Source organism: Drosophila ananassae, chromosome 3L (genome assembly GCF_017639315.1).
Source record: "Drosophila ananassae strain 14024-0371.13 chromosome 3L, ASM1763931v2, whole genome shotgun sequence".
In the NCBI taxonomy this organism is placed as follows: domain Eukaryota; kingdom Metazoa; phylum Arthropoda; class Insecta; order Diptera; family Drosophilidae; genus Drosophila; species Drosophila ananassae.
The window spans coordinates 20,725,312-20,751,345 of NC_057929.1; the positions used below are offsets into that span (position 1 = coordinate 20,725,312).

The 26,034-nt window shown below is 35.4% G+C and overlaps 1 protein-coding gene and 1 long non-coding RNA gene across 3 annotated transcripts; both read right to left on the minus strand.

The window, feature by feature from the left end:
- Positions 1-11,666: 11,666 nt before the first annotated feature.
- On the minus strand, positions 11,667-24,283 carry LOC116656186 (protein gustavus). 2 transcript variants are annotated; one of them, XM_032455616.2, is made up of 3 exons: positions 24,147-24,283; positions 15,433-16,319; positions 11,667-12,563 (listed from the first exon to the last, which is right to left on the minus strand). In XM_032455616.2, the coding sequence occupies exons 1-3, from the start codon at positions 24,257-24,259 to the stop codon at positions 12,424-12,426; spliced, it is 1,140 nt and encodes a 379-aa protein (XP_032311507.1). In that variant the 5' UTR covers positions 24,260-24,283; the 3' UTR covers positions 11,667-12,423. The 2 variants fall into 2 exon arrangements, with proteins under 2 accessions (XP_032311507.1, XP_032311508.1); XM_032455617.2 differs by lacking the exon at positions 24,147-24,283 and adding an exon at positions 16,538-16,824.
- Positions 20,479-22,194, minus strand: LOC123257209. The gene is made up of 3 exons (XR_006507217.1): positions 21,788-22,194; positions 21,593-21,692; positions 20,479-20,846 (listed from the first exon to the last, which is right to left on the minus strand). It is a non-coding gene; the product is annotated as an uncharacterized LOC123257209 (long non-coding RNA).
- Positions 24,284-26,034: the final 1,751 nt, after the last annotated feature.

Here is a 26,034-nt window from a genome sequence, read left to right on the forward strand (position 1 = left end):
AAGCCAGGACTTCGCAGCCTTTACATCCAAGCATGGAATCCAACATATTTTCACTGGTGCTTACTCTCCGCAATCCAACGCGGCGGAGCGCGTCAACCGGTCGATCAATGCAGCCCTACGATCATATATTCGGTTAGATCAAAGGTTGTGGGACTTGTATATAGGAAAAATTAATTCTGCCTTGAGAAATAACATTCACCAATCCATTGGAGAATCCCCCTACTATGTAATCTTTGGCCAGCACATGCTAACTCATGGGAAAGATTATAAGTTGTTGAGAAATATCCAGATGTTGTCAGATGGATCCGCCAAGGTGTCTAGAGCAGACGAGTTTCCGAGTATACGAGCTGAAATCGTGAAGAGATTGACAAAATCTTACGAGAAAAACCGAAACAACTACGACTTACGTGCTCGACATCGAACATTCGAAGTGGGTCAGGAAGTCATAAAAAGAAATTTCGTTTTAAGCAACCAGGCTAAGCATATAAACTCAAAATTGTCACCTGTAGGAATCAAGGCCAGAATAAAGGAGAAGAGAGGGCAGTCGTTTTTCATGCAAAAGACCTTTGGTGAAGTACCCTTTTTCAGCCTTTATCTCCTTCTATTATCAGGTCGATAAAACCTGTGGTGTGAGGGTACGAATATGATTTTTTTTTATGAAAAATAAACAGAGAAGATAAACTCTAAAGGTAAACAAACCGTAGTCGATAGATAGTAGTCTAATAAAAATAAGTCTATAACAGATCGCTGTTACAGCCCTTTAAAGCTGTTAAGGCAAACAATCTGGCAACCCCGTCTATCTGGCAATTTTGACAACCGAACTTCCGCTTGATTGGCCTGTTCTTTTGTGATCAAAACGCCAAAGTGGAAAGTTGTATATGACGCATAATAAATAGCGAATATCACCAACGTGGAAATTGGGATAGTACCGAACAAGGTACACCAGTGAGACTGAGAGCAGCAGCCGAACGTTGGCTGTGGATGAGCCCAGCCGTTCGCCGCTGCACGTGCGTTGTGGTTGTGGCGAAAAGACTCCAGGTGAGCCGATTAATATGTCGCTAAGTAGAGTAATAATAAAAGTGTTCTAGGAAGTGTAAGAAAACCCCCCGATCGTTTACGTAGCGCTCACCAAAAGCCTACGTCAAGCAACCAATCGAGTTTCGACCCAGAGGTCTACGGCGGAGACACCGCGTGGATCATCGGCCAGGGATCCAGGAAAAGCTTTCCTCGATCAGCCCTCAAACGTGCGCGGACCCGGTCCAGACTCGAACCACGATAGGCGAGGTCTGTGGCCGGCGACGTGTGCGTGATTGGGGCCGCAGAAGATCAGGAGCGGAGCTGGAACCTGGCCAACCCAGGAGCGTGGAGGACATAACCTCACTTTCCGGAGCAGAACCGCATGTTCGTTTGAGCCGACCGCATTTAACCTCGACCAAGTGATGGGCTAGCCGACGATCGCTGAGACAGACATCTCGTCCATAGTGACGATTCAACAATAACAACAACAACCAGGAGAGAAGCGCGACAAGCTGTGCCAGGATTGGTGTATTATTAAGTAGAATTTAATTTTTATTATTTTTTTTGGTAAATCATTTTGGATCGTACCTAGACTCATCTTCTTTTCCTGTAGAGCATTGATAAGATTTTGGCAACATGCATCAACACTCCATAATTTAATTCGCATTTAACCTGATCACCCAAAACATCCAGCGTTCTCGTCTACAGGCCTGCGGACTTCGAGGGATGGTTTCGTGAGTAAACATTGTGACTTGATCATGTAACAGTGCCTCTAGAGGAAAACATATGAATAGTCAGTGCATATCCAAATGATTAGGTAGACTTTCTACCTTACTCCTACTTTACATACATACATTTAGTTCTTTATCTACACATTTTACATTACATTCCAATTCGTTAATTAAGCTATATTAAACTCATTTTGTAGGATTAGGACCAATTAGGAGTAAGCGTTTAGGTTAATCATGAGTCTGAAGAAGAAGCAATTATGTTTTTGTATTGAAGTTTGATTTTGAAATGAAGTAAATTTATAATTTTTATGGGCACCTGAGCTGATCGATTTCAATGTAGATGGGTAAGGGCAGCAGCAATTCGTTGTTGATTCTTTACAGGTAGGGCGGGCAAAGCAGAAGAACCTCACCACCTTAGTTCTTCCAACAGCAAGGTTTCCTGTCTCGACTTCGTATCCTTCCAGATGACTGTAGCCCCTTTCCTAACTCTGTCTACAAATTTTTATTGTGTGGCGGTGATGCTGATTAGGAAGTAACCGACCCCCTTGTCTCTTCCCTGAGCTAGGCCGTTCCCGTAGGCAGAGTATGCAACCAGTCGGTATCCACTACACCGTGTTCGTCACAAAGCCTTTTTCATTATCGGAGACCACCAAACGTTCGCGTTTGCACTGAGCACTGAACATTTGGATTCCAAGGAGAAAAGTTTAGCGAAGTTTGTGAACTTGTTAATACAGCTCAAGTAAACCCTCTTTTCCAGGGTAAACATGTTTATATGGAGTATTTCGCATGGATAGTTGGAAACCGGTGTCGACTGCAGCTCAGGTCTATTGGGATGCCGTCATACTTGAACTTGAAACGTATGATGGTTTCAAGTGGTTATCATACTTGAAACGTATGATGGTTGTCATTATGGGGAAACAGAATTCTTCCAGAAGTTGGATATGAACGTCTTCGGGCCTTTGTGCGCCCTGCGATGTTCGTTTTCGATTACTTCACAGATTTCTTTTCTGTCGGACAGGTCCCTCACTAATCGTTGCGTTGTTCCAATTTTGTACAACTTAAATTTTTCCAAACAGGTACTCTGGAAGAACGGCATATTTGTCTCAGGTATCTTCACCCCGTTAATTATCGTAGGTTTCAGATATTTCGTGAGTATCCCAGCGAGTTTCACCAAGGTGTCGCTACCAATGGGAATGCAATGCCTGGAATACCCTTCAAGTGGGTACTCGAATGCATATTCCTCGCGATCCTGGTCAAATATGAGCTGGTTTCTAAACGCATTGATCGGCGCCTTCACGGGTAGTATTAGGTGTGAGGCGTCCTCAAGCGCACTGTGGACCGTAACCAATGAGTCAGCTTCGGAAGCGGTGGCCGTGTCTGATCCCAGGTAGTTTATTTGTGTCTCAATGCGTAAAAGAGCATCGGCGACGACATTCGATTTGCCGGGTTTATAGGTCAGGTTGGCTCCGTACTCTTCAATAGGTGCCTTCCGTCGTTTTAACTTCGCATTAAAGTTCCTATTGCTTAGGGCGAAGGTAAGGGGTTAGTGGTCCGTGAACACCTGAACAGACCCAGCGCCATAAAGATAGGATCGGAGATTGTCTAAAGCCCATACTATGGTGAGCATCTCCTTTTCTATCGTAGCGTAGTTTTTCGCGTCATTTACCTCAGACAACGAAAGAATGGATTTTAAATCCTCAAAGGCTTGTGCCGCTTTCTTGACGAAATCGATAGGAATCTTTCGCGACTGCGAACCTTTACCCGTGCGGGTTCTCCCCTTGTCAGGTTTGTCAAGGGCTTCGCAACCGTAGAATAGTCCCGGATGAACTTCCTATAATACAATGTCATCCCCAGGAAACTCTTCAATTCCTTTAAATTATTGGGTGGTTTCATATTGGTTACAGCTTCAACCTTTTTCCCATCGGCCTTGATGCCGTCTTGTGTGACAATGTACCCTAGGAATTCGACTTGCGGGGAGAGGAATCGCGTCTTTTCTAGGTTTACTTGGAGTTTGGCATTCTTCAGGTTTTTAAATACCGCTCTCAGTTTCTGCCAATGACTTTGATAGTCAGCACTGAAAACTATGATATCGTCGATGAAGACGTAGCAAATTTTTCCGATGTGTTCCCTTAGCACTTCGACAATCATTCGTTGAAAAATTGCTGGGTTTTTTTTTAAGGCCAAAGGGAAGACGAAGGAATTCGTATTTGCCGTTTAGGGTCGAGAAGGCAGTCTTTGCTATGTCGCTCTGTTTCATGAAGATCTGGTGGAACCCCGAAGTCAGTCCGAGGGTGGTAAAGTATTGATTGTGGTTTACGTTTTTTATTATTTTTTTTTTATCCTTGGATGAGAAAAAATGCTATACCCACTTTGATAGTCAGCTTTGCAATCAATTAGTTGAACTTGTGCGGAAAATAAGTTTAAAAAACGTTTTACTTACCCCCGATTATGCTGGTTGCAAGGTGTTTGTTCCAGTACGTTAACATTCTGATTAAAAGAAAAAAGATATTAGTTACGTGACTGGTGGAAGGAAAAATTTTCATTTAAGCTTTTTTATTTTTTTTATTTTCTTAGTGCGGTTTTTATTTTTTAATTTGGGCGGAAATTTTGTTTTTGCTGGTATCTCATTTTTTTCAGGTATTTGTTTCGGCGATCTTTATTTTCTGGCAATGGGAGCCTCGTGGTCCAAATTCGTCCGTTTTAGCGTAAGCCTACTAAGGTACGGGCTTACACACAATCTACTAGGCGGCTTTTTCGATCGCATTCCACTCCCCTCAGCGTTTCTAGTAGACTGTGAAACACACCATCTTTTATCATTTTTATTATTATCTTTGTTGGGACTTGTGCCAGCATCAAATATCATAATTATTTCTATTTAATTCTCTCAGTGTAACTAGCCTCAGCGGTCCACTAATTGCCCGTTATCAGCTGTTGTATATTCTTTGTTTCTCCCAGATTCGTATGCGCTTTGTTGTTCTTTTGTAGCGCATGAATTTTGGGAGCTTTGGTGGAGCTTCTGCGCAAGCTCTTAGGTTTTAGACACTTATATATTCGGTTTTGTTGAGATCGGCCGCTGAAGTTGTTTTGGAGTTAAATTGACCCAATGAAAATATTGAAATCAAATTGTGGAGTCTTTATTAATTTTATTAACTTTGCCTTTATTAAAGGAAAAGTTTTCACTCGCGGATAATGTCACTGCCAAACCGCCGCAGAGTTTGTTTGCCTTGGGAAACAAGGTTAATTGCAGTTATTACCAATTTTGATGCACTCGCGGGGTTGCCGTCGGTAAACCACCGCAGTGGGTAATTGGTTTGTGCTTTTTGTGCCTTTTATGTGCACCGAACTTCACAACTTTTTTTACTCGCGGATATGCCGTCGGCAAACCGCCGCAGTGGGTAGTCGAGAAATTACTTCGCAACCCGAGATGTACGATGCAGCCTTGAGTCACTTTGGTCAAACAAAAAGACAAATTATTTAGCTTAAGGTGATTTACTCAAAAAAAAAATTATTATAATTAAACGTGATAAACGTTTTTCCTTTCGTTTTATTTTATTTTATTTTTTTAAATTTCAATTTAATTTAAAATGAAAAATTATTATTTTTTATTTGAATGTAGGTGACAAATTTCACTAAATTGTCTTTGCTCGATATTTCGGCATTGCGTATATTGGGCTGGTAATGCACCGGCAACACAATATTCTTTTACATTTTTTTATGGAGAATATCATTGAATCATTTTTATTTTTTCTTTTTATTTTATAGTTTTAATGTTCTTTAATTTTACTTATTGGGCTCCATGTCATTGAAAGGCATGCACTGCTCGGGCTCCAGTTAAGACCCATTGGTCCTTGTGAGGTCCCCTCACCTGAAGATTGTGCTGAATATGTGCATCGGTGCAGACTCGTCCCTCCTTCCAGTCAAAACGCTTTGGTTAATTATTGAGATACAATTTGATTTATTGCTAAGAGTTGGCAAAGTATCTTTAAGGTGAGCTAATACGGTAAGCTAGTTGCGTGTCTGAATTAAAACCTATTATACCTAAGAGAGCTCTGTTGTTCTCCAGTTGTCCGTCTCGGCCAAACCGTGAATTTGCAGCATCAGCGTCTCGTGCCGTCGTTGCCGGTGCAGTGCATTTTGAGTCCGCTGACTCCGTTGGGCAGTGAGCGCTAAGCGTTGCATTTCCGCTAGGCGATTCTGCTTCTCCCGGGGTCGGATGCGCGCAATTTGCTCGGCACGATGCTTATAGTGGGGGAAAACGCTTAGTTAGCTGGTGTTATCTTATATGAAGTCATTTACGTCACTAACACTTAACAATAAGTTTCTCTTTAAAATCTGTTTTCAAATCTTGAATACACTATGTAAACAGAAAAAAAATATTGTTACTACTACTAACCTATATTCACACTTAGTAATCTGATCTAATCAATGTTCATCAGTATGTCGCAATACACAATAATCAGACCCACTAACCTATTGGCACACCTAGTAATAATTAGCAATAAGCATGAAACAATATTAAACCTAAAAACCTAGCACTATAGACGGCGCCAGAAGCAGGAAACAGCAGTATCAGCAGGAAAAATGACCGACTGGCCAAAGCACGCAAAGCTAGCTAGCTAAGCCGAAATGTATGAACAAGAAATCTGAGTCAGCCGACACAGAGGTGGGTGACATTGGCATTAACATGGGGGGAACACGTTCATAACATTGATCTTCCCTAGACTTAGTTTAAGTATATTTTAGCATCTTATATAAGAATTGTTCTTCTAAAATAAAGATAGTTGCGAAATCAGAGCGAATCGTCTCGTTACTCAGTGTTAGATTACTGCCCTTAAAACTAACCTACTTGTGTTGCTCCTGTGTAAAACGGACGACAAGTAGGACTCTCTTACAACTATCTACTTCGAGTGGCACCTGTGTAAACGGACCACAAGTAGAACTTCATTATCTTATCTACTTCGAGTTTTGCTCCCATGAAACGGACCACAAGTAGAAACCGCGTACCCAACATACTTCGAGTGTTGCTCCCGTGAAACGGACCAAAAGTCCGGTCGACCGATCGATATGGAATCAGCCGAAGCCCCGTACTATCTGTACTTGAGGAGAACCAAGCCAGGACTTCAAGTATCTTACATCAACTACAGCCTCATCCACAGCAAGCGCCTGGTCAACCCGAGCAGTCCCTTGCAGAATCCAGGAAAATGTAGTCAGACTTTTTACATTCTTTGAATACGACTTCGGGACATACCGTTACGCCCGCGAGTTCAAGATCGACGTAGTGGCCGCATAACGCTCTACGGACAAACAAATATAGTTTTACTAGCTGACCCGGCAGACTTCGCACTGCCAGCTGTTGTTTTTTTCTTCTTTTCTTAACAAAACTTCTTTTGTGACTTTTTATTGAAACTTCTTTTGTGATAAAATTTAAAATTTTTTAAACTTAAAAATATTATCTGATACAGTAAGAACTGAAGATAGCTAAAGTAAAGTTTCGTGGAGCTGACCAAATAAATTAAAATACAGTACTAATTACAATTTGTGACTCTGAAATTTTTTCGCGATCGCGATTCACTTTTGTTTAATTTCGAAACGCGACATTAGATCCCCCAAAGCGCACGCGACGAATAATTTGATTGGATTTGAACTTTGTGGAGCGGGAAAAAATTTAAAATTGACCCTTTTCCGTTAGAAACACACCTAAATTGCTTTAAATTATAATCACATTGACTGAATTTAATTTAATATGAACTGTATTGAATAGCAATAGATAAATAATAATCATTTTTAATCCCAGAAACTAAAGAGCGTAAAGGAGCTGGTGGTGGGACCATTTGTGGCAATTTTATTTTGCCTTTAGCACAACATAATCTAGTAAATTCACCAGTTTACTTTAACGTCTTACAATATTTACAAAGTGTTTTCATTTCCGCAATTGTTACTGTTTTGTCGGCACAATAATCAATTGCCGGGTCATAGTGGAATGCAGCTCGTTCAAGAATCACAGAAGCACTGCGTCTGCGGATTCGCTCATTTTCATTATGTCTAGCTTGCTGTTGTTGTGTTTGATGTACACGAACTCGTTGCATTCTAAGCTTATCTCCTACATTGTCACTCACTAAAGAACGCAATTTTGACATAGCAATACGACTATTTTCTTCTGTCGGTCTCTGGTCATCAGTGCGGCTAGCACGTGAGGTAGCTCTTCGCACATTTAATTGACTACGACGACCTAAGTCTTCTCCTTGGCATCGTAAATTGTAATTAATCAAATTGAGAAAATTTCCCGCGAAATTTGAGAAGTAATAAAATTTCAAATAAAAATTTTTTTCAATTTTTTTCACAATTTTTCAGTGAACACAATATCGGTTTGTCACATAAAATTAACTGAGCAGAGAACAATGAGTAGCTGTCAAACAATGTATCACATACCGGCGCCTACTATTATTGTAGTCTCCATTTTGTTTAAAAAAACGTTTGTATGGGAAATAGAAAAATGCTGTTTATGGATTTTCCCGGCAATCATTCCCGGTTGATCGTAGAAGGGTGAAAATTGAGGATTGTATGTATTTTTGTATGTTGTATCATAAAAAAAGAGAAATTAAAAATTTTGTCTAAAAAATAAAAATAAAAATTTAGGGGTGGACTACCCCTAACATTTATGGGGATGAAAAATAGATGTTGGCCGATTCTCATAGATACCGGATAAACACAAAAAATTTCATCAAAATCGGTCAAGCCGTTTCGGAGGAGTATGGTAACGAAAACTGTGACACGAGAATTTTATATATTAGATATACATAACTGTAAGCAATCCTAGCAAAAAAATAAGTAATATTTAAAGATGAATAAAAATGAATTTAGAATTGACGAAATCAAAATTATGAAGGGAAACCCTGACCATATCTTCTCAAATCTAACTTCCTCCACTGAAAAAAGACCCCAAATTTTTAGTAACTGTTTTTATTAACTGATCTCTAAAGTTTTTTTATTCAGGATTTTATAATCAGGATACTCACATCATTATTCTGAACAGTACGAAACTTTATTTACCTTAACAATCTATGCTACCAATGATAGCATTTCTCAATGAAATTATGCCAAAACCAGGTTTCATAGGTTGTCCCACAGGGTAGTCCGTTGGTCCTTTGGTTTTTGTCTTTTTGTAAATGATCTACCGAACTTTATAAACATTTATGTATGCGGATGGTATAAAATTACTATTTTCATTCTCCGATTAATTTCTGTACAGTCACATACAAAAAAACCTTTGCAATCTGTATTTATGGGGCTCTAACAACAAGGGTCTTAAAGTGCTCAAAATTTTAGCTTATCACAGCGTACCCTATATATTTTCGCCCTCTCTCGGGAATCAAATCTTAGATCGTATTTCCTTAATAACGATCTTAGACCCCTGTTTAATCATAAGTTTTTACTTAAGGACTACATTTCTGTGACAGTAAGCAAAGCAAGAGGATTGTTAAAGATGATCTAAAATTTGTGATTATTCTTACACAACTAAAACTCTGGTTCGACCTAAACTCAAATACTTCTCTTGTGTTTGGAGTCCGCAATTTTCTGTTTAACAAAATTCTATGGAATCTGGGCAAAACAAGTTTTCTTATTAACGCTCAAAAATTTCAACTTAATGATAGTAATATTATTCGTAAGGCTCTCTTTTTTTCAAAGTGTACACTTGAATCTAAACATAGAATATAGAATAAAACAAGAAAGGAAAGCTAACTTCGGGCGGAGCCGAAGTTTATATACCCTTGCAGTTGAGTCGCAGTTCGCTAGGTGGCTCCACGAATCTTATATAATTAGATATATAGCGGATCGTATATAGTTGGCCGATCCTTATGAAATTTGGCAAATCGAATTATTTTGCCAAAAGAGGAATCCTTTAAAACTCCCATCCTCCTAACTTGAAAACCAACGAAGTTATAGCATTTCCGATCAATCAGTTATACGGCAGCTATAGGATATAGTCGGCCGATCCTTATGAAATTCGACAAATCAGATTGTTTTTCCCAAAATAGAATCTGTACCAAATCCCATCTTTCTAACTTAAAAAACAACAAAGTTATGCCAATTTCGATCGTTCTATGACAGCTATAGGATATAGTCGGCCGATCCTTATGAAATTTTGTACAGAAGATACTTTGGTTAAATATAACATGTGTGGAAAGTCCCAACCCTCTAACTTAAAAAACACCAAAGTTATGGCATTTCCGATCAATCAGTTATATGGCAGCTATAGGATATAGTCGACCGATCCCGGCCGTTCCGACTTATATACTGCCTGCAACAGAAAGAAGGGTGTGTGCAAAGTTTCAACTCGATAGCTTTAAAACTGAGAGACAAGTTTGCGTAGAAACAGACAGACGGACAGACGGACAGACGGACATGCTTATATCGACTCAGGAGGTGATCCTGATCAAGAATATATATACTTTATAGGGTCGGAGATGTCTCCTTCACTGCGTTGCACACTTTTGACCAAAATTATAATACCCTCTGCAAGGGTATAAAAAGGTAGTCGAATCTATTCGGAAATGGAGAATTTAAAAGACGCCAAAGTGTGGCGTGTTTGCCAATTTAATACTATAGCAATAAATATTCCGCAAAAACATGGAGCATAGATCTTTAACCCACATGCTTCAACCAATTTTCAAGGTTCCTAACAGCGTGTCGAGTGACTGGCCGTGTGAAGGTGGGTGTCCAGAGTGACAATCAGGCAATGCTTCTTCCTTTCACCTTGATCCCGCTACTGCGTTCCTTGCAATGCTGGTCACCGCTGCTATAGCATCCATTGATCTTCCCTTGCGAAATTCGTCCCAGCTGTTCGAGAGCCATCCACGTCTCTTGCGTCTGCTAAGAGGTTAGGGAGGAATACGCAGTAAGAAAAGAAATAAAATATTTTTTAGAAATTTTAAACTACTTCACGTCATTTCATGCAAAATTAAAAGAGAGAGCCGTTTATCAGGCCTACGACTGTAAATTGGACGATATCTAAAAAGAAATAATAAACTGATTATTTTGAAATTTGTTGAAAATCTTTCACTCACACATTTTTCTTGCAACATTAACATTCTCTTCACAAGAAACAAAAAGATTAATTTTTTAAGAAACAAAAAAAAGGAAACCTAACGTCGGGCGGAGCCAAAGTTGATATACCCTTGCAGTTATATTAGTAGCAACTTATGTTATTTTATATATACCGGATCGTATATCCTTATGAAAATTTCAGCATCAAATCGATTTGCTAATGAAAAATGTTGAAAACAGCCCCAAGCATCTTTAAAAATTGGAAGGTTGTGTCATTTTCGATCATTCGACATGGCAGCTATAAGATATAGTCGGCCGATCCCTATAAAATTTGGCAAATCGCATTAGGTTGCCCAATTCCGATCATTCAGTTATATGACAGTATATAAATGGCAGTAAATATATCGCCTGCAAACAAAAGAAGGATGTGTGCAGAGTTTCAAGTCGATAGCTTTAAAACAGAGACTATTTTGCGTAAAACAATACGGACATGCTCAGGAGCTGATCCTGATCAAGAAAGTATGTACTTTATAAGGTCGGAGATGTCTTCTTCAATGCGTTGTTCACTTTCGACGATACCCTCGGCAAGGGTATACAAAATATAATGCAGTTGTAGTAAAATGTCTCTCGCAGATATTGGAAATTGGTCGAGTAGTTTTCAAAAATGCTTGTCGACAGATTTAAAATAAATTGGTAAAAACTATTTTAAATTTTTTGATTACCTTATTTTGATAAGAAATATATTTTTATATATAATTAAATTGTATGCCAGAAAACACATGGAGCACAATAAAAATACCTTAATCAAAATGGAACGATTTGGTCTTTAGGTTTTTACAAAGACTTGCACGGTCAACAGTTTTTAACTCGAAATTTACGAAATAGTAAAATTTTCAATGTCTTTTTATTACATATCAATTTTTTTTTATATCTTATACATTAAACTAAAATTCATTTTAAGTGCAAAATCGACAGTTTAAGTACTGTGAAAACTTTGTACAAATTACCTTAAAATTAAAGAATTTACTTTTTATATGAACCATTTTGAGAATAATTAAAAAAACAAGTATTTCATGAATTTCATGCTTCGAATTTTGTATAATACCATATTTCACTTCCGATTGACATTAAATTGTCCATGCTTCCATGATTGCTATTTTAAAAAATGTTTCAATTAAATTCTCTTCCCTATTTGTTTTAAGATATTGCACCTAACAATTTGTACATGTGTTTAAAATATTAATAAAACTCAATGAAAAATACATTAGAAGTTCCATTATATATTTAAAAGACCATCCAAAATGTTATTGGACTAAAAAATTGCTCATTAAGTTTATATTTATTTTTACAATTTTTTTAAATGTAGATGTGTACATCCAGAAATATGTTCCGCCAATGTTTTGAAAAATATGATGTTACTGTAAAATGTATACTGCGATTTTTGTGCACAATACGCACTTTTTAAACTAATTTATTAATTGTTAGGAATTTATTAATTTTACTTTTAATGTTAGAGGACAGAGAAGCTAACATTGATCTAAGTCTATTTAAATCTTACACAAATTTTTACTGCTTTCATCACATGCAGGAAAAATATAGAAATTGGTTCTCCCTTTACTTATCAAAAATATTATCTACGATTTTTATACAGTAAATATGTTTTCATAGATAGCGGAAGTTGAAGCTGTTGAATACGTTCCTCCAAATTCACACGCCCAATTTTTTGCCGAATAGTTCGTCGGCATAGATCCATCAATGGCAAAGGCTCAGCTACAAAAATAAATAAATTTGATAAATTTTCATTTTTTATAAAGGAAAATTGGGTACTATTTTTTTATTAAGCTATAGTAAATTTATTAATATTTTTCAAATTTTTAAGTTTTTTTAGGTTTGTACCAACACGTGAGGCACGCATCAGGAATTGATACATTTTTAACATTTGTATTCATTTTACCATTAATTAAATTTATATTATTCTATTTTCAATATTTGTTTGTATAAACTAGCTATTTTTTTTTAATTTTAGTAGTTTTTAGTTTTTAAACGAAAGACTTTTTTTTCCTACTTTTCGGTGCCGACTAAAATTTAGAACGGAATCTATTAATTAAAATATTGTTTTGTTTTGTTTAAAAAAGTTATAGTTAAAATAAATATCTTCATACATTTAAAAATGTTTTTTAAATTTAAATAAGGCCAAAAATTTTATCAAGACCGACTGAGTAGTTTTCGAGATATTATGTGAATCGATTTAAAAACATAGTTGTGAAAACAACGCGCTTGATGGAACATTCTCCTGAATTTTTAAAATTTTTGTTACATATGGGCATTTCCAGAATATGGTCAACTAGGACCGAAAATGAGAATGTTGAATATCATTCTTGTAAAGGAATGTTTAAAAATTCCTTAATACAATAGTCTCTCAATAGTACATACCAGTATTTTTCTCAGAAATATTAACCTCTATACAACCTCTTTATTGTAAAATGAAAAATGCTTTTTCGCTATTTTTAGCCCATTTAGGGGCAGTTTTGTATTTAATTATTTTGCAAGGAAAACATTTGATATGTGTTTATAGCAAATCTCTTTATAAGGTGACTAATAAGGTGACAATAAGAATAACAACCATAAAAATAGTTCAATTTACTGATAATTAGCAAAATTTAATAGTTCTAATTGAAAATGTTTCTATATATTTAAAACTACATGATTTTATGTAAAAATATTTTTTGTTTCATTTTATACCGTACGCAAGAATGTTCGTTGGAAATGCCCATATAATAAAATTTATTTATGTTTGTATGTACATATGTCGAACACACATTTCTCGATTTAGAGCATATGAAACTTACCCATGGCAAACTTAAAACCCCTTTTTCATGACTTTTTTTTTACTCTTAGAACTAAATACATATAGCCAACTTTATATACATACATAGATTTGTTTTTTAAATAAAAATATTAACTTTTTGACTGGTGTCTATAAAGCGGATTTTGTTTAATCCAGTTCAATTTTTGAACTTTTAAAGCTTTTAAATCTGCAACTAGTTAGCATCTGTAATACCTAGGATTGATGTAGTAAGACGACTTTTTGCGAAGAGGCCGCGACAAAAGGCACCAATTGGATTTTGAAATTTTATTTTCAATTTTTAAAAAAATACCAATGTATAATCAGAAGTAGAAGTTCGTATGCCAGTTCATATTCCAAAAAAAAATTGTTTAATAACACAGGCCAACAGCAAAAAATCTCCACGCATAATTTTACCTGCTCCATAATCTTTAGGCTCCCCTGAACCAAAGTCAAGAACAAACATAGGTTCTATCACCCACAGTTTCCGCGGTACACCTAAGAGAAGAAATTGACCAAATTTTACCATATATTGAATTATGTAGGCCGTGTAATGGCGATGACCATCATTGTTTCTAGTACATATCATTTTTGAAATGTATGTGTACCAACTAAAATTAAAAAAGGGTATCTAGCAGTTACCAAATCTTTGGAATACTCATCCAAATTTGAAATCTCCGATTTTCTACATTAAATTTTGGTCTTCTATGATTTTTCCCCAAACATTTTTCTATAGAAGATTTTTATTTTCTTATTGAAATCAGTAGATCATACCATGTTTTAATTTTGGATTTAAGGAAAAGCTCGAAATAATTTTGTACAATTTATTATAGGTGGTTAAACAATATTTTCGTCAATTAAATTGGAGTTTTTAATCTCATATTTTCAAAAAGTCATGGCTGTCTACAATTTCTGTAAGCTTTTACAAAACAAGTTGAACAATAGATACGTTTTGAACATAGAAACAGTTTTAGATAGCCATGACTTTTTGAAAATATGAGATTAAAAACTCCAATTTAATTGACGAAAATATTGTTTAACCACCTATAATAAATTCAATAAAATTATTTCGATTATTTTTCCTTGAATCCAAAATTAAAATATGGAATGATCTACTGATTTCAATAAGAAAATAAAAATCTTCCATAGAAAAATGTTTGGGAAAAAATCATAGAAGACCAAAATTTAATGTAGAAAATCGGAGATTTCAACTTTGGATGCGTATTCCAAAGATATGGTAACTGCTAAATACCATTTTTTAATTTTAGTTGGTACACATACATTTCAAAAATGATATGTACTAGAAACAATGATGGTCATCGCCATTACACGGCCTACATAATTCAATATATGCTAAAATTTGATCAATTTCTTCTCTTAGGTGTACCGCGGAAACTGTGGGTGAACCTATGTTTGTTCTGGACTTTGGTTCAGGGGAGCCTAAAGGTTATGGAGCAGGTAAAATTATGCGTGGAGGAAAAAAAAAGTTGGAAATTGTCGGCCTGTGTAATTTTTCGATTTTCGGAGTTTGAAGTCCTCTTAAAGATTTAAAACACAGGGTAACTAGACTGCAGAGCGCGATTTCTTTTAGCTTTATCTTTAAAAGTATTGCTTGGATCTCTTAAAAAAGTTGCGACGTTTTAGGGATTTTTGGTATTGAATAAATATAAATATTTAAAAAAAACTCTTGAAGGATGTTAAGATTCACCATTCGCGTATGGGTCTTCCCCCAAACCCATTTTTTTTTTTATAAAAAAAAAAAATATACAAATAAATTTTGAAATATATACTTACGATCTAATCCACCAATGTAGCGCATAGTTATTTCACAGTGACCCCAAACTGCCGAAACAACTGGATATAATTTTTTTCCTCTTAGGCCTCTAAATGCAATGCCGAGGTATTGTTGATCAACAATAAAGCTTAATGTTCCTTCGTCCATATCTAAGGCTACTAAAAACTTGTCTGGAACCAAAAATGCTTCGTCGTTTTTTAGAATGGCTGGATATGTGACCCCGGCACAGTTTTTAGAGTCATGATACAATTTATTTCTTCCTAAGTCCCAACCCCAACTTTGTTCTGTTGATCCTACTAAACTTTGATAGCCAACTGAATGCAATGGGGCATCAGCTGTGGATACGCCTACAACAGCATGTGTTCCTCTTTGTCTAGTCGGCCAAAATATTTCCCAGATATGTAATCCTTTCGTGAGACCCACTTTTCCTCGAATGCAATCGGTGCTTTGCGCGACAGGATGTCTGTGAAAGGTCAACTTATCATCTTCCTTTACAAAAATATTCAAAGATCTATCCTCAGAGTTCCAAGAGTGCTTCATCTGTAATTCTCGAGACGCTGGCGGCATATCAAGCAAAATATCAATACGTGCTGGTTTGACAAAATCTGCTTGCAATTCTCTAGGTATTATGGGTTTAAATGTAGACTGTGAATCATTTCGACTAACGGTTTTGACTCCACCACTTATTTTTTGACCCATGTTCATGCCACGGCAGCTTCTAGATCTTCTTTGGTCGATTGCAACTTTATAAGATAATCGAAGGCGTTCAAAATCCCTGGGTTCCAATCTGGACAACACAACTCTCGGGGATATTGTGGATAAAGAGGAAACACTTTGAGGACGCCGCCTTTCACTGGACCTAATAGGTGTCCGGCCACCCTTATACCTGAAAAAATTAGATAATTACTTTTTTAATTTTTTTTTTTTATTTCTTAAACTAACTTAATTTTTTTTACAGATATACTTTTATAGACTTTAAATTAAGAACAGTAATAAATACATACATACAAACAATGATAACTTTTACTCGTTAACACAGCGCAAATATCTCCAAGTACGCATTAAATGTAGGTAAATTAAATTAACCCAATATACAAATTTTACCTTTTTTTTCCAAGTTCCATCTATTATAAGGCAAATTGTTATATCGACAAAATGGCGTCAGCTACACAGAACTAATCAATTTAACTAGTAAAACTTGATTTGACTAGTTATTATTTGTTGTATATAAAGATAATCGGCTTTAAATACATATATAGGTAACTTAAATTGTATTCAAGCGAAAATATTTATTTTTAATTGTGAAAAAAACGTTTTAATACACAATCAACCGTTTCGCAAATACTTCCACAGTAGTTTGAGGCTGCACTGAGACAGGGTGATTACAGTCACAGGGAATTATTTTTTTAAGGGCTGTTGTGCACGTAACAATTTTAGTTTTTTATCATCTGCCAATTTTAAACTTTTTCGGTTGAACTAAATTTTTAACTAAATTGAATTGGTTGAACTAAAATTTTAAAATTAAAAACATGACATAATATAATAAAAACGAGAAAAAAAATTAAAGAATAGCTGATAAATTTCTTTTAAATTAATATGAAGCTTATAATTATATTATATCTGGAAAGGAGAGCTAACGGACGCTTTTAAAACTTAAAGGTGCAAAAATTATATTAGTATTTTTAAATTAAAATGAATACTGAAAACATTTTAAAATTGTAAGACTTTATAAAAACTAAAAATGACGATTCCCCGTCATCTTTTGTACTATTGTCCTTTTATACTTCTATAAGCTAGATTTTATGTGATATAGGTAACATAGATGTATTCAATATATTCATGCATTTACGCTGATCCATGATTGGTTTTATTCCATGAATTTCAAGACGTGCGAAAATTGGAAGGCCCATTTGAAGATAGGACGAAGACTTTGTTTTTTGTGACGAAGACTTTTAGATTAGGCTACTTTGGATATTAACAAACTTTGTTAACCGACACATTTTATTTTGTGCTTCATTGTCAACTTTTATTTTAAAAATTGTATTCTTTAACTTTAATTTACAAATTGACAAATAGGGGCCGTTCAAGTATTACATGCGTTATGGAAATTTTAATTTCCAAAATTTTCAAAAAACTTCTGTGGGTAGCAGCATAAATATTTTTTAAGATTGGGTCGGTCAGACGTCCGCCCGAAGTTAGCTTTCCTTTCTTGTTTTTAATGCTTTCCTCTACCGAAGTAAATTTTAAAATTCGAAGTCGGACCTCTTTTGTGAACGTTTGACCATTTTGAAATTGAATTTTGTTTTGACAAAAATCTAACAGCTGCAATAACTGCGCTACAAAATTGAACACCTATTAACGCTTTGCATTCTCTTTTTAGAATGTCCCGTTAAAGAAAAATCCAGTTTGCCATTAAGATACATTTTTAGCCAATTTGTTTACTTTTCGCAAATTTTGGGTACTGGCGAATTTTTTAATTTTGGCCTAGGGGCACAACCACTGTGCACTATCCTGTTAGAGGATCCATATGAGTGACATAACAAATTAAAACTAATTAAAAACAAGAAAGGAAAGCTAACTTCGAGCGGAGCCGAAATTTATATACCCTTGCAGTTGAGTCGCAGCCCACTAGGTGGCGCCACGCATCTTTTATTATTAGATATATAGCGCATCGCATATAGACGGCCGATCCTTATGAAATTCGACAAATCAGATTGTTTTTCCCAAAATAGAATCTGTACCAAATCCCATCTTTCTAACTTAAAAAACACAAAAGGTATGCCAATTTCGATCGTTCTATGACAGCTATAGGATATAGTCGGCCGATCCTTATAAAATTTACAAAATATCGTATGTAGGAAATTTCATTAAGGATCGACCGACTATATCCTATAGCTGTCATAGAACGATCGGAATTGGTATAACTTTGGTGTTTTTAAGTTTGAATGATGGGACTTGGTTCAGATTCCATTTTGGGCAAAATAATCTGATTGCCAAATTTCATAAGGATTGGCCGACTGCCATATAACTAAACGATCGGAATTGCAACAACCTGGCTATTTTTAAAGTTGCTTGGGGCTGTTTCCATAATTTTTATAAGAAAATTTATTTGATGGTCAAATTCTGATAAGGATCGGCCAACTATATACGATCCGATATATATATAATAATATAAGCTGCTTCCTAATTGCAAGGGTATATCAACGTCGGCTCCGCCCGAAGTTAGCTTTCCTTTCTTGTTTAAACTATTAAACCAAAAACAAAGATACAAAGGCAGTTGGCATGACCTGTGGTGTTGATGTTACTAGTAATCAAAGTTGGCTCAATAAAACTACGATTCTCACAAGCAGCATAAAGCTCGGATAAGACGTGTGCTGAGGTATCTAAACAGCGGGGTACAACAAGGATGTCGCGTTAAGAGAAAATTAGTAGACTTACATTGCTAAGTGGATCCAAACTGGGCGAAAAATTCTACCGCTCGAGTACAAGTTTTACAAAGCATATGCTTTTCCATTGTTAGGTGTTAAGATTTCGTGGGTAATCTAGTAAACAGGATCTGGTTGTGGTAAGCAGCACAGAGGCAGCGCTAAAGGCAGTTGTTGGGTTGTGTAGATATGCGTATAGTTTTGGAAACAATTTTTCCTTGACAGTTGGTTACACCTAAGCTTAACAGTACATATTCTGTAATTACCTTTTGTGGCGATTATTCGCATACGCGCATAATCTATCGTTGCGTTTTACTTCGGTAACACGATACATAGATAGATTGAGGTATACATATGTTGTCACACTTTATCAAAAGCTTAAAAAACGGTAAAAAATAATGTTGTACGACAGTAATCCCGATTTATGATAGCGTTGTACATAACAACTTCCTCTCTTTATCTTAAAGCGAATGAACGTGTTTTTTTGTGGGCACTGCATTTTTATTAACACAAAAAATGGTGTTTACTTATATTTATATATAAATATGAACCAATTTTATTTATTCAAAAATCCGTATTCAAAATTGCGCAACACTGCCCGCTTCGGATGTGCATACCACTGCACATTTGTTTGTAAATTAATAAATAGCTCGGCTCTTTATTATTAGGTCTGCTCTAAAGAAGCTCGGCTTCTTCGTCTTTGTTTTGTGGCGTCTATTTTCGTTCAAAAGAGATTCTTATGGAAAAGAATCCCTTTACACTTGTTACTAACTCTTTAGTCGCTTCGAGTGATCCCACCAGACCCATTAATTTAAAACCCCTTGAAAGTCACCCAACAAGCTAAATATTTTGAAATTTGATTGGTCCGATCTACTGGCATGTGAAGATATAATCATTGCTTTACATAAATTATATTACACATTGAATATATTGTTTGACTCTTGCGTGTCGTGGAAATATCGGTCCGCTTAAACAAATCCTCTTGATATACATAAAATCCTCCTTAAATAAACATAAAATAACTGACTGTACAATTAATTATTTAATATATTCTCAGCTTCCGTATTCAGTTTACCTAGGATTCGAATCAGTTTTATTACTTTGTAAACACCAAGCATTAGCATGTTAGTTTCCCCCATTGCTTACGTTTGAAAACTCTATGCGAACATTGATCAGGCAATGGCCAATCTCTCTGCACAGTTTTTGTAAACAACCAAAACATAAAACACCTCACCCAGCACCAGCTCAGCATTACAATTAAAGTATCAATCAGCCAACCTTATATTTTTACAATCTTTTAATAAAAGTGGTTTATTATCAGATCCTCTTAAAGTAAAGAGGAAAATATCCTCTAAGGTAAAGACTGTGTATTCGCTAGGCCCCGATGGAGTTCTGAAGAACTTCGCCGAGGCACTGTGCAAACCTCTCCTTAAATTCTTTAATATATCTCTAGAAACTTCGATCTTTCGAAGTATAATTTGAGTAAGTTATTTTTCCCAGATATGAACGATATATGTAACAAAAGTTTATTTATATCAAGGGCTATCTCCACATGCATGAATAAATAGCGATTCACGCGATTACACAAATTTCTCCCAAGCCAAAGTACTTTGGAAAATGTTTGGATAAAATCAATCTAATGAATTTTTATTTTAATTTAATTTTTCGACAGCGTACTGAATTAGCGGATGCCCCTGCCTCCGAACATAGGAAAAGAATTATTCCAAATTACATTGGCGCGGCCGGGAACGTGCTAAATGTTCATCAAATCGCGAGCGCCTAGGATGCAACCCGTAAGCAGCTTTGCCCGAGAAAAAGCAACCGATAGGCGACAGGGAAATTGTTATGAAAGAAAAGAATTTTTTGATATTGTTTTTCTTTTTATTAGTCAATCTGAAAACTACATATAAAATTTTTATTCTAAAATAAAACTAAAAAAATAAAGGCAACTAAAACTGAAAAGATAAGAAAAAACAATTTAATAAAAGCTGAAAATAAATAAAAAATGTACATACACATAATAATTAATAAAATCAATTTTACATTTAAATAGGGTTTTTGAAACGTAACAAGAAAGGAAAGCTAACTTCGGGCGGAGCCGAAGTTGATATACCCTTGCAGTTCAGTCCACTAGGTGGCACCACGCATTTTAAATTATTAGATATATAGCGGATCGTATATAGTCGGCCGATCCTTATGAAATTTGGCATATTGAATTATGTTGCCCAAACAGTAATCTGTACCAAGTCCCAGCGCTCTAACTTAAAAAACACCAAAGTTATGCCAATTCCGATCGTTGTATGACAGCTATAGGATATAGTCGGCCGATCCTTATGAAATTTTGTACATAAGATATTTTGGTCAAATATAACATGTGTGGAAAGTCCCAACCCTCTAACTTAAAAAACCAAAGTTAAAACCAAAGTTATGGCATTTCCGATCTATCAGTTATATGGCAGCTATAGGATATAGTCAACCGATCCCGGCCGTTCCGACTTATATACTACCTGCAAGAAAAAAAAGCATGTGTGCAAAGTTTCAACTCGATAGCTCCAGAACCGACAGACAGACGGACATGCTCATATCGACTCAGGAGGTGATCCTGATCAAGAATATATATACTTAATAGGGTCGGAGATGTCTCCTTCACTGCGTTGCACACTTTTGACCAAAATTATAATACCCTCTGCAAGGGTATAAAAATGATTAATTTCTAAGTTAATTGCATAAAAACCTGCAATAAATTCGATCAATTTCGGCCTCTTGCTCTGGCCACAGGGAAACGAATGTTTCTGATTTAATTCAAGACGTTCCAAATCCTACTACTGACAGAACTGAAAATACATATCATAAAAACATTACCTTATTGACCATTATAAAATATTTAAAATGGGAATACATAATTTCATAAAAACTGCAACAAACTTACCATTTCACAATAATAAACAAATACGACGCACTATTATGAACCCAATGTGACCGTTTCGACTTACGTTATTTTAACATACACTCGACGCACACTAACTACGCGAAATTTGGTTGCTGATGTACATACATACATATGTATGTAAAAACACAAATTTATGATGGAAATAATATGGTTCATTAAATAATGTGCAATTCTTTGATGTTAGTATGTCAATATAACTTTTTATGACCATAAATTTTAAAATGAAGATAAACAAGAAAGGAAAGCTATGAAATTTTGCAGATAAGATATCTTGGACACATTTAACATGTGTGGAAAGTCCCAACCCTCTAGGTCGAAAAACACTTAACTTAAGAAATTTCCGATCAATCAGTTATATAGCAGCTATAGGATATAGTCGACCGATCCTGGCCGTTGTGACTTATATACTGCCTGCAAAGAAAACAAGGAGGTGTGCAAAGTTTCAACTCGAGAGCTTTAAAACTGAGAGACTAGTTTGCGTAGAAACAGACAGACAGACATGCTCATATTGACTCAGGAGGTGATCCTGATCATGAATATATATACTTTATAAAGTCGGAGAAAATTATAATACCCTCTGCTTGGGTATAAAAATAGTTAGAATTAACATGCAGTTAACTTTGAATTATCATTCAAACATTATTCTAAGTCCCGTTTTTTCAGAGCAATTGCCTAATTGCTTTCTCGGTGCTGTCGGAAAAGTCCGACTGGGATTCAAAGTGAGCGCACACAGAAATTTTTTTTATTCTTCCGCCATATATAGTGCTATTACGCTACGAAGTATAAGCTAGAGCCTGCGTGTCGCGGACTGCCGTCCGTTGCGATAGTGTCATCACGCGCTATCTACAAAAAAAGGGCATCTCGCCACCTAGCGGACTACCGTCCGCTGTTATTTCAATTAAGTATTTAGCGTTAAATCCGCATAACCTAACAACACATCCCGGTGGCCCAGAGGCGGTGGGAGCATGTAGTTTGACGCCAAATTACGGGTAGAAAACTTGGAGTTTTAGCAAGCGGCGAGACACAAATGCAAAATTGATTTTTAGGCAAACCTACATATTTACAAAAAAAATAATATGCGCAACAAAAAAAGCCAAAGCTGACCGAATTTGAAATATTTACCAATACTGGTACAAGTCCCAACAGGAGGATTTATGACATTATTTGTTCTTTGATGAAGAAATTAATTTTATTTTAATGTAAGTACGCATTAAAGGTACTTCTTCTGGGGTTTTCCTTATTGTTTTATAGTTTTACATTTGTTTTCGTTCACCTTTGTGATCCCCAAAACCAGCTGTTTGTATTTGGCTTATTGGCTACCACACATACATACATACATACTTCGCTTTCCACATTTATTATCAAAGTCTCCGAGGCCAGTGTAAAAAATTAAATACCTTTAAACCTTTTATATGTATGTACATATGCATATGTGTATGTTCATGTAATTGTTAACACTCAGCCTAATATTAACATTTGTATACGATATAATATTTGTATACGAAAATCAACATACATGTCCTTGTAAAAACATTATTTGATACTTCGAACTTACAATTGCTCTCATCTACCTAATCGGTAATGATAGCTTGACCATTGGTTATACTAAAAAGTTTTATTAAATATTAAGAGATATTTCAAAAATACTTAAGTGTAGAAAAGCTTAAATTATGAACGCTGTAGTTACAAAATACATATAAAAATTATATTCGAAATATTAATGTAATTTTTAATTAAAAATTTTTACTAAATACAGATGATTTTGTTTTAACAGATAATACAATTTTTTTAATTTATCAATAAAAATTATGTATTTTTTCTTAATAGAACCATAATTGAAAAAGAAACTGAGGCGTCTGTATTTACATACATACATCATATGTAACAATACATAAGAATGTTTGACGAGAGTGAAGATTGGTTCAATGATTATAATTTTTAGAAATAAAATATTTAAATATATACATACATATGTATATGTATGTCGGTACCATATGTATGTATTTAGATATATGACATGAAAACAAATACATGCATACATCTGTATGTATGTATGCCTTCATCTTTGAATGCTTTTCAATTATGTTACAATCTCTAATTAATGAATCAAAGCTAATAATTTTATTACAATTACTAAAAAAAAAATATATTTTAAGCAAGACTAACCATAAACCGTCATTAAAGTTACGATTACCTTAGGGAAGATATCACTTTTATTTGTACATACATATATAGGAAGTTGGAAATATGAGTGGGAATTTCTTTTTTTTTTTTATTAAATTGTACGTAAATATAAAAATAAAAATGATTGTGTCTATCAACTTTTTCATTGACTTACATTACTTCCTCCTTCTTAAATTCTTTAAATATAAACAAAACAACACATAAAGTAGTAAAACAAAATATGAACAAGAAACGGTTGAAGATGAAACAAGGAATATCTACACACATATGTATGTATTTATGTATATAAGGTTGAAAGTACCTCTAGTTCCTAGATTTATAAGCCATGGGCATATTACACTATCAGACTTTTAAATGTTGTTTTTAATTTTTTCAATATCCCTAAAAGTTTATTTTAAGAGAACGATAATATATTAATATTGATTTTCAGCCAGTTCCACCGTTGTGGCTTCCAAAGATGAAAAATATGGGGATTCCAGTTGCTCCCCTTTTACACGTTCGGTGGCGAAGGCCAGCAGCAGTCTGCGTGCAAACGTTTGAGGAGACTCTACAGAGTTTCGGCCAATTGTGTTTGAAAGGTTTAAAATTGAGACTTATCCCAAGTGGATTTAAAATAGGCGAATTAATATAGGCTGATGACACAGGCCGACAATTTCCAACTTTTTTTTTCCTCCACGCATAATTTTACCTGCTCCATAATCTTTAGGCTCCCCTGAACCAAAGTCCAGAACAAACATAAGTTCTAACACCCACAGTTTCCGCGGTACAAGAGAAGAAATTGATCAAATTTTACCATATATTGAATTATGTAGGCCGTGTAATGGCGATGACCATCATTGTTTCTAGTACATATCATTTTTAAAATGTATGTGTACCAACTAAAATTAAAAAATGGTATCTAGCAGTTACCATATCTTTGGAATACTCATCCAAAGTTGAAATCTTAGATTTTCTACATTAATTTTTGGTCTTCTATGATTTTTCCCCAAACATTTTTCCATGGAAGATTTTTATTTTCTTATTTAAATCAGTTGATCATACCATGTTTTCATACAACTCGAAATAATTTTATTGAATTTATTATAGGTGGTTAAACAATATTTTCTTCAATTAAATTGGAGTTTTTAATCTCATATTTTCAAAAAGTCATGGCTATCTACAACTTCTGTAAAGCTTTACAAAACAAGTTGAACCTCCAATAGATACGTTTTGAACAAAGAAACAGTTTTAGATATCCATGACTTTTGCTATGACCTATGCTGGACGAAGGGATATTTTTTTTTAACAAAGAATTTCCCTTTCTTTTGGCGGTTTTCTAAAACCTTAAGGAGAGCTCTCTCTCCTTAGGGGTAAAAGTCGAATTTTCGGAAAATACTGCATTCGGAAAATGCCTTTCCTGAATTATTTATTTGTGGAAGCAGTTGAACGGTTTGTTCTAGCTCCGATAACATAAGTTAGCGACTCTTCGCTGCGTATCGTCCCGCCATCCGACTCTTTCGCATTGGTCTAAGCATAAACGTGTTGATACCACAAGGCATACATAATTTCCTGGCTTATATAGAATCTTATCGCCGCTATCTTTAATAGCCGCTTTCCAACTTTACCGCTTTCCGCTAATCCGTTAATGGCGGAGGGTGTCTGATACTAAAAGCTCCCTCTCATTTATGGCGTAGCTTACTTCCCGGTTTTTCAGCGTTCTCGTAGTTATGGTTATCAGTCTTTTATTTTGCCATAAAACCGTTGTGTAGTGGTCTGAGTAGTGGGAATTGCATCTTCAAAGGCAAGCATTCTCCTGAGTCTGTAAAACGCATTTATTTGGGTATCATCAAAATCAACAGGTATATTCATTGAACAAAACTTGATTTTACCAGCTTTTTTCACTAAGCTTGTTTCGATACCCTCTTTGGAGACTACAAATCCAAGAAACTCAATACATGCCATAACAAAATGAGACTCTTCCCTTTCTGCTTCAAAACTGCTTTATTTTCGTGTAAACGGCAGAAGTTTATTCGGATCGGCACTCGGAGGTTTTTCGAAGTCTG

Coding starts and splice junctions, on each gene's coding strand:
- LOC116656186 (XM_032455616.2), bottom strand. CDS start 24,259: ATGTGTGTAGATATTCCTTGTTTCATCTTCAACCGTTTCTTGTTCATA. Junction 16,320..24,146: donor TTTAAGAAGGAGGAAGTAAT/GTAAGTCAATGA, acceptor TAATTTTTTCAG/GTATAAGGGTGGCCGGACAC. Junction 12,564..15,432: donor CTACATTGGTGGATTAGATC/GTAAGTATATAT, acceptor TTATTTTTGTAG/CTGAGCCTTTGCCATTGATG.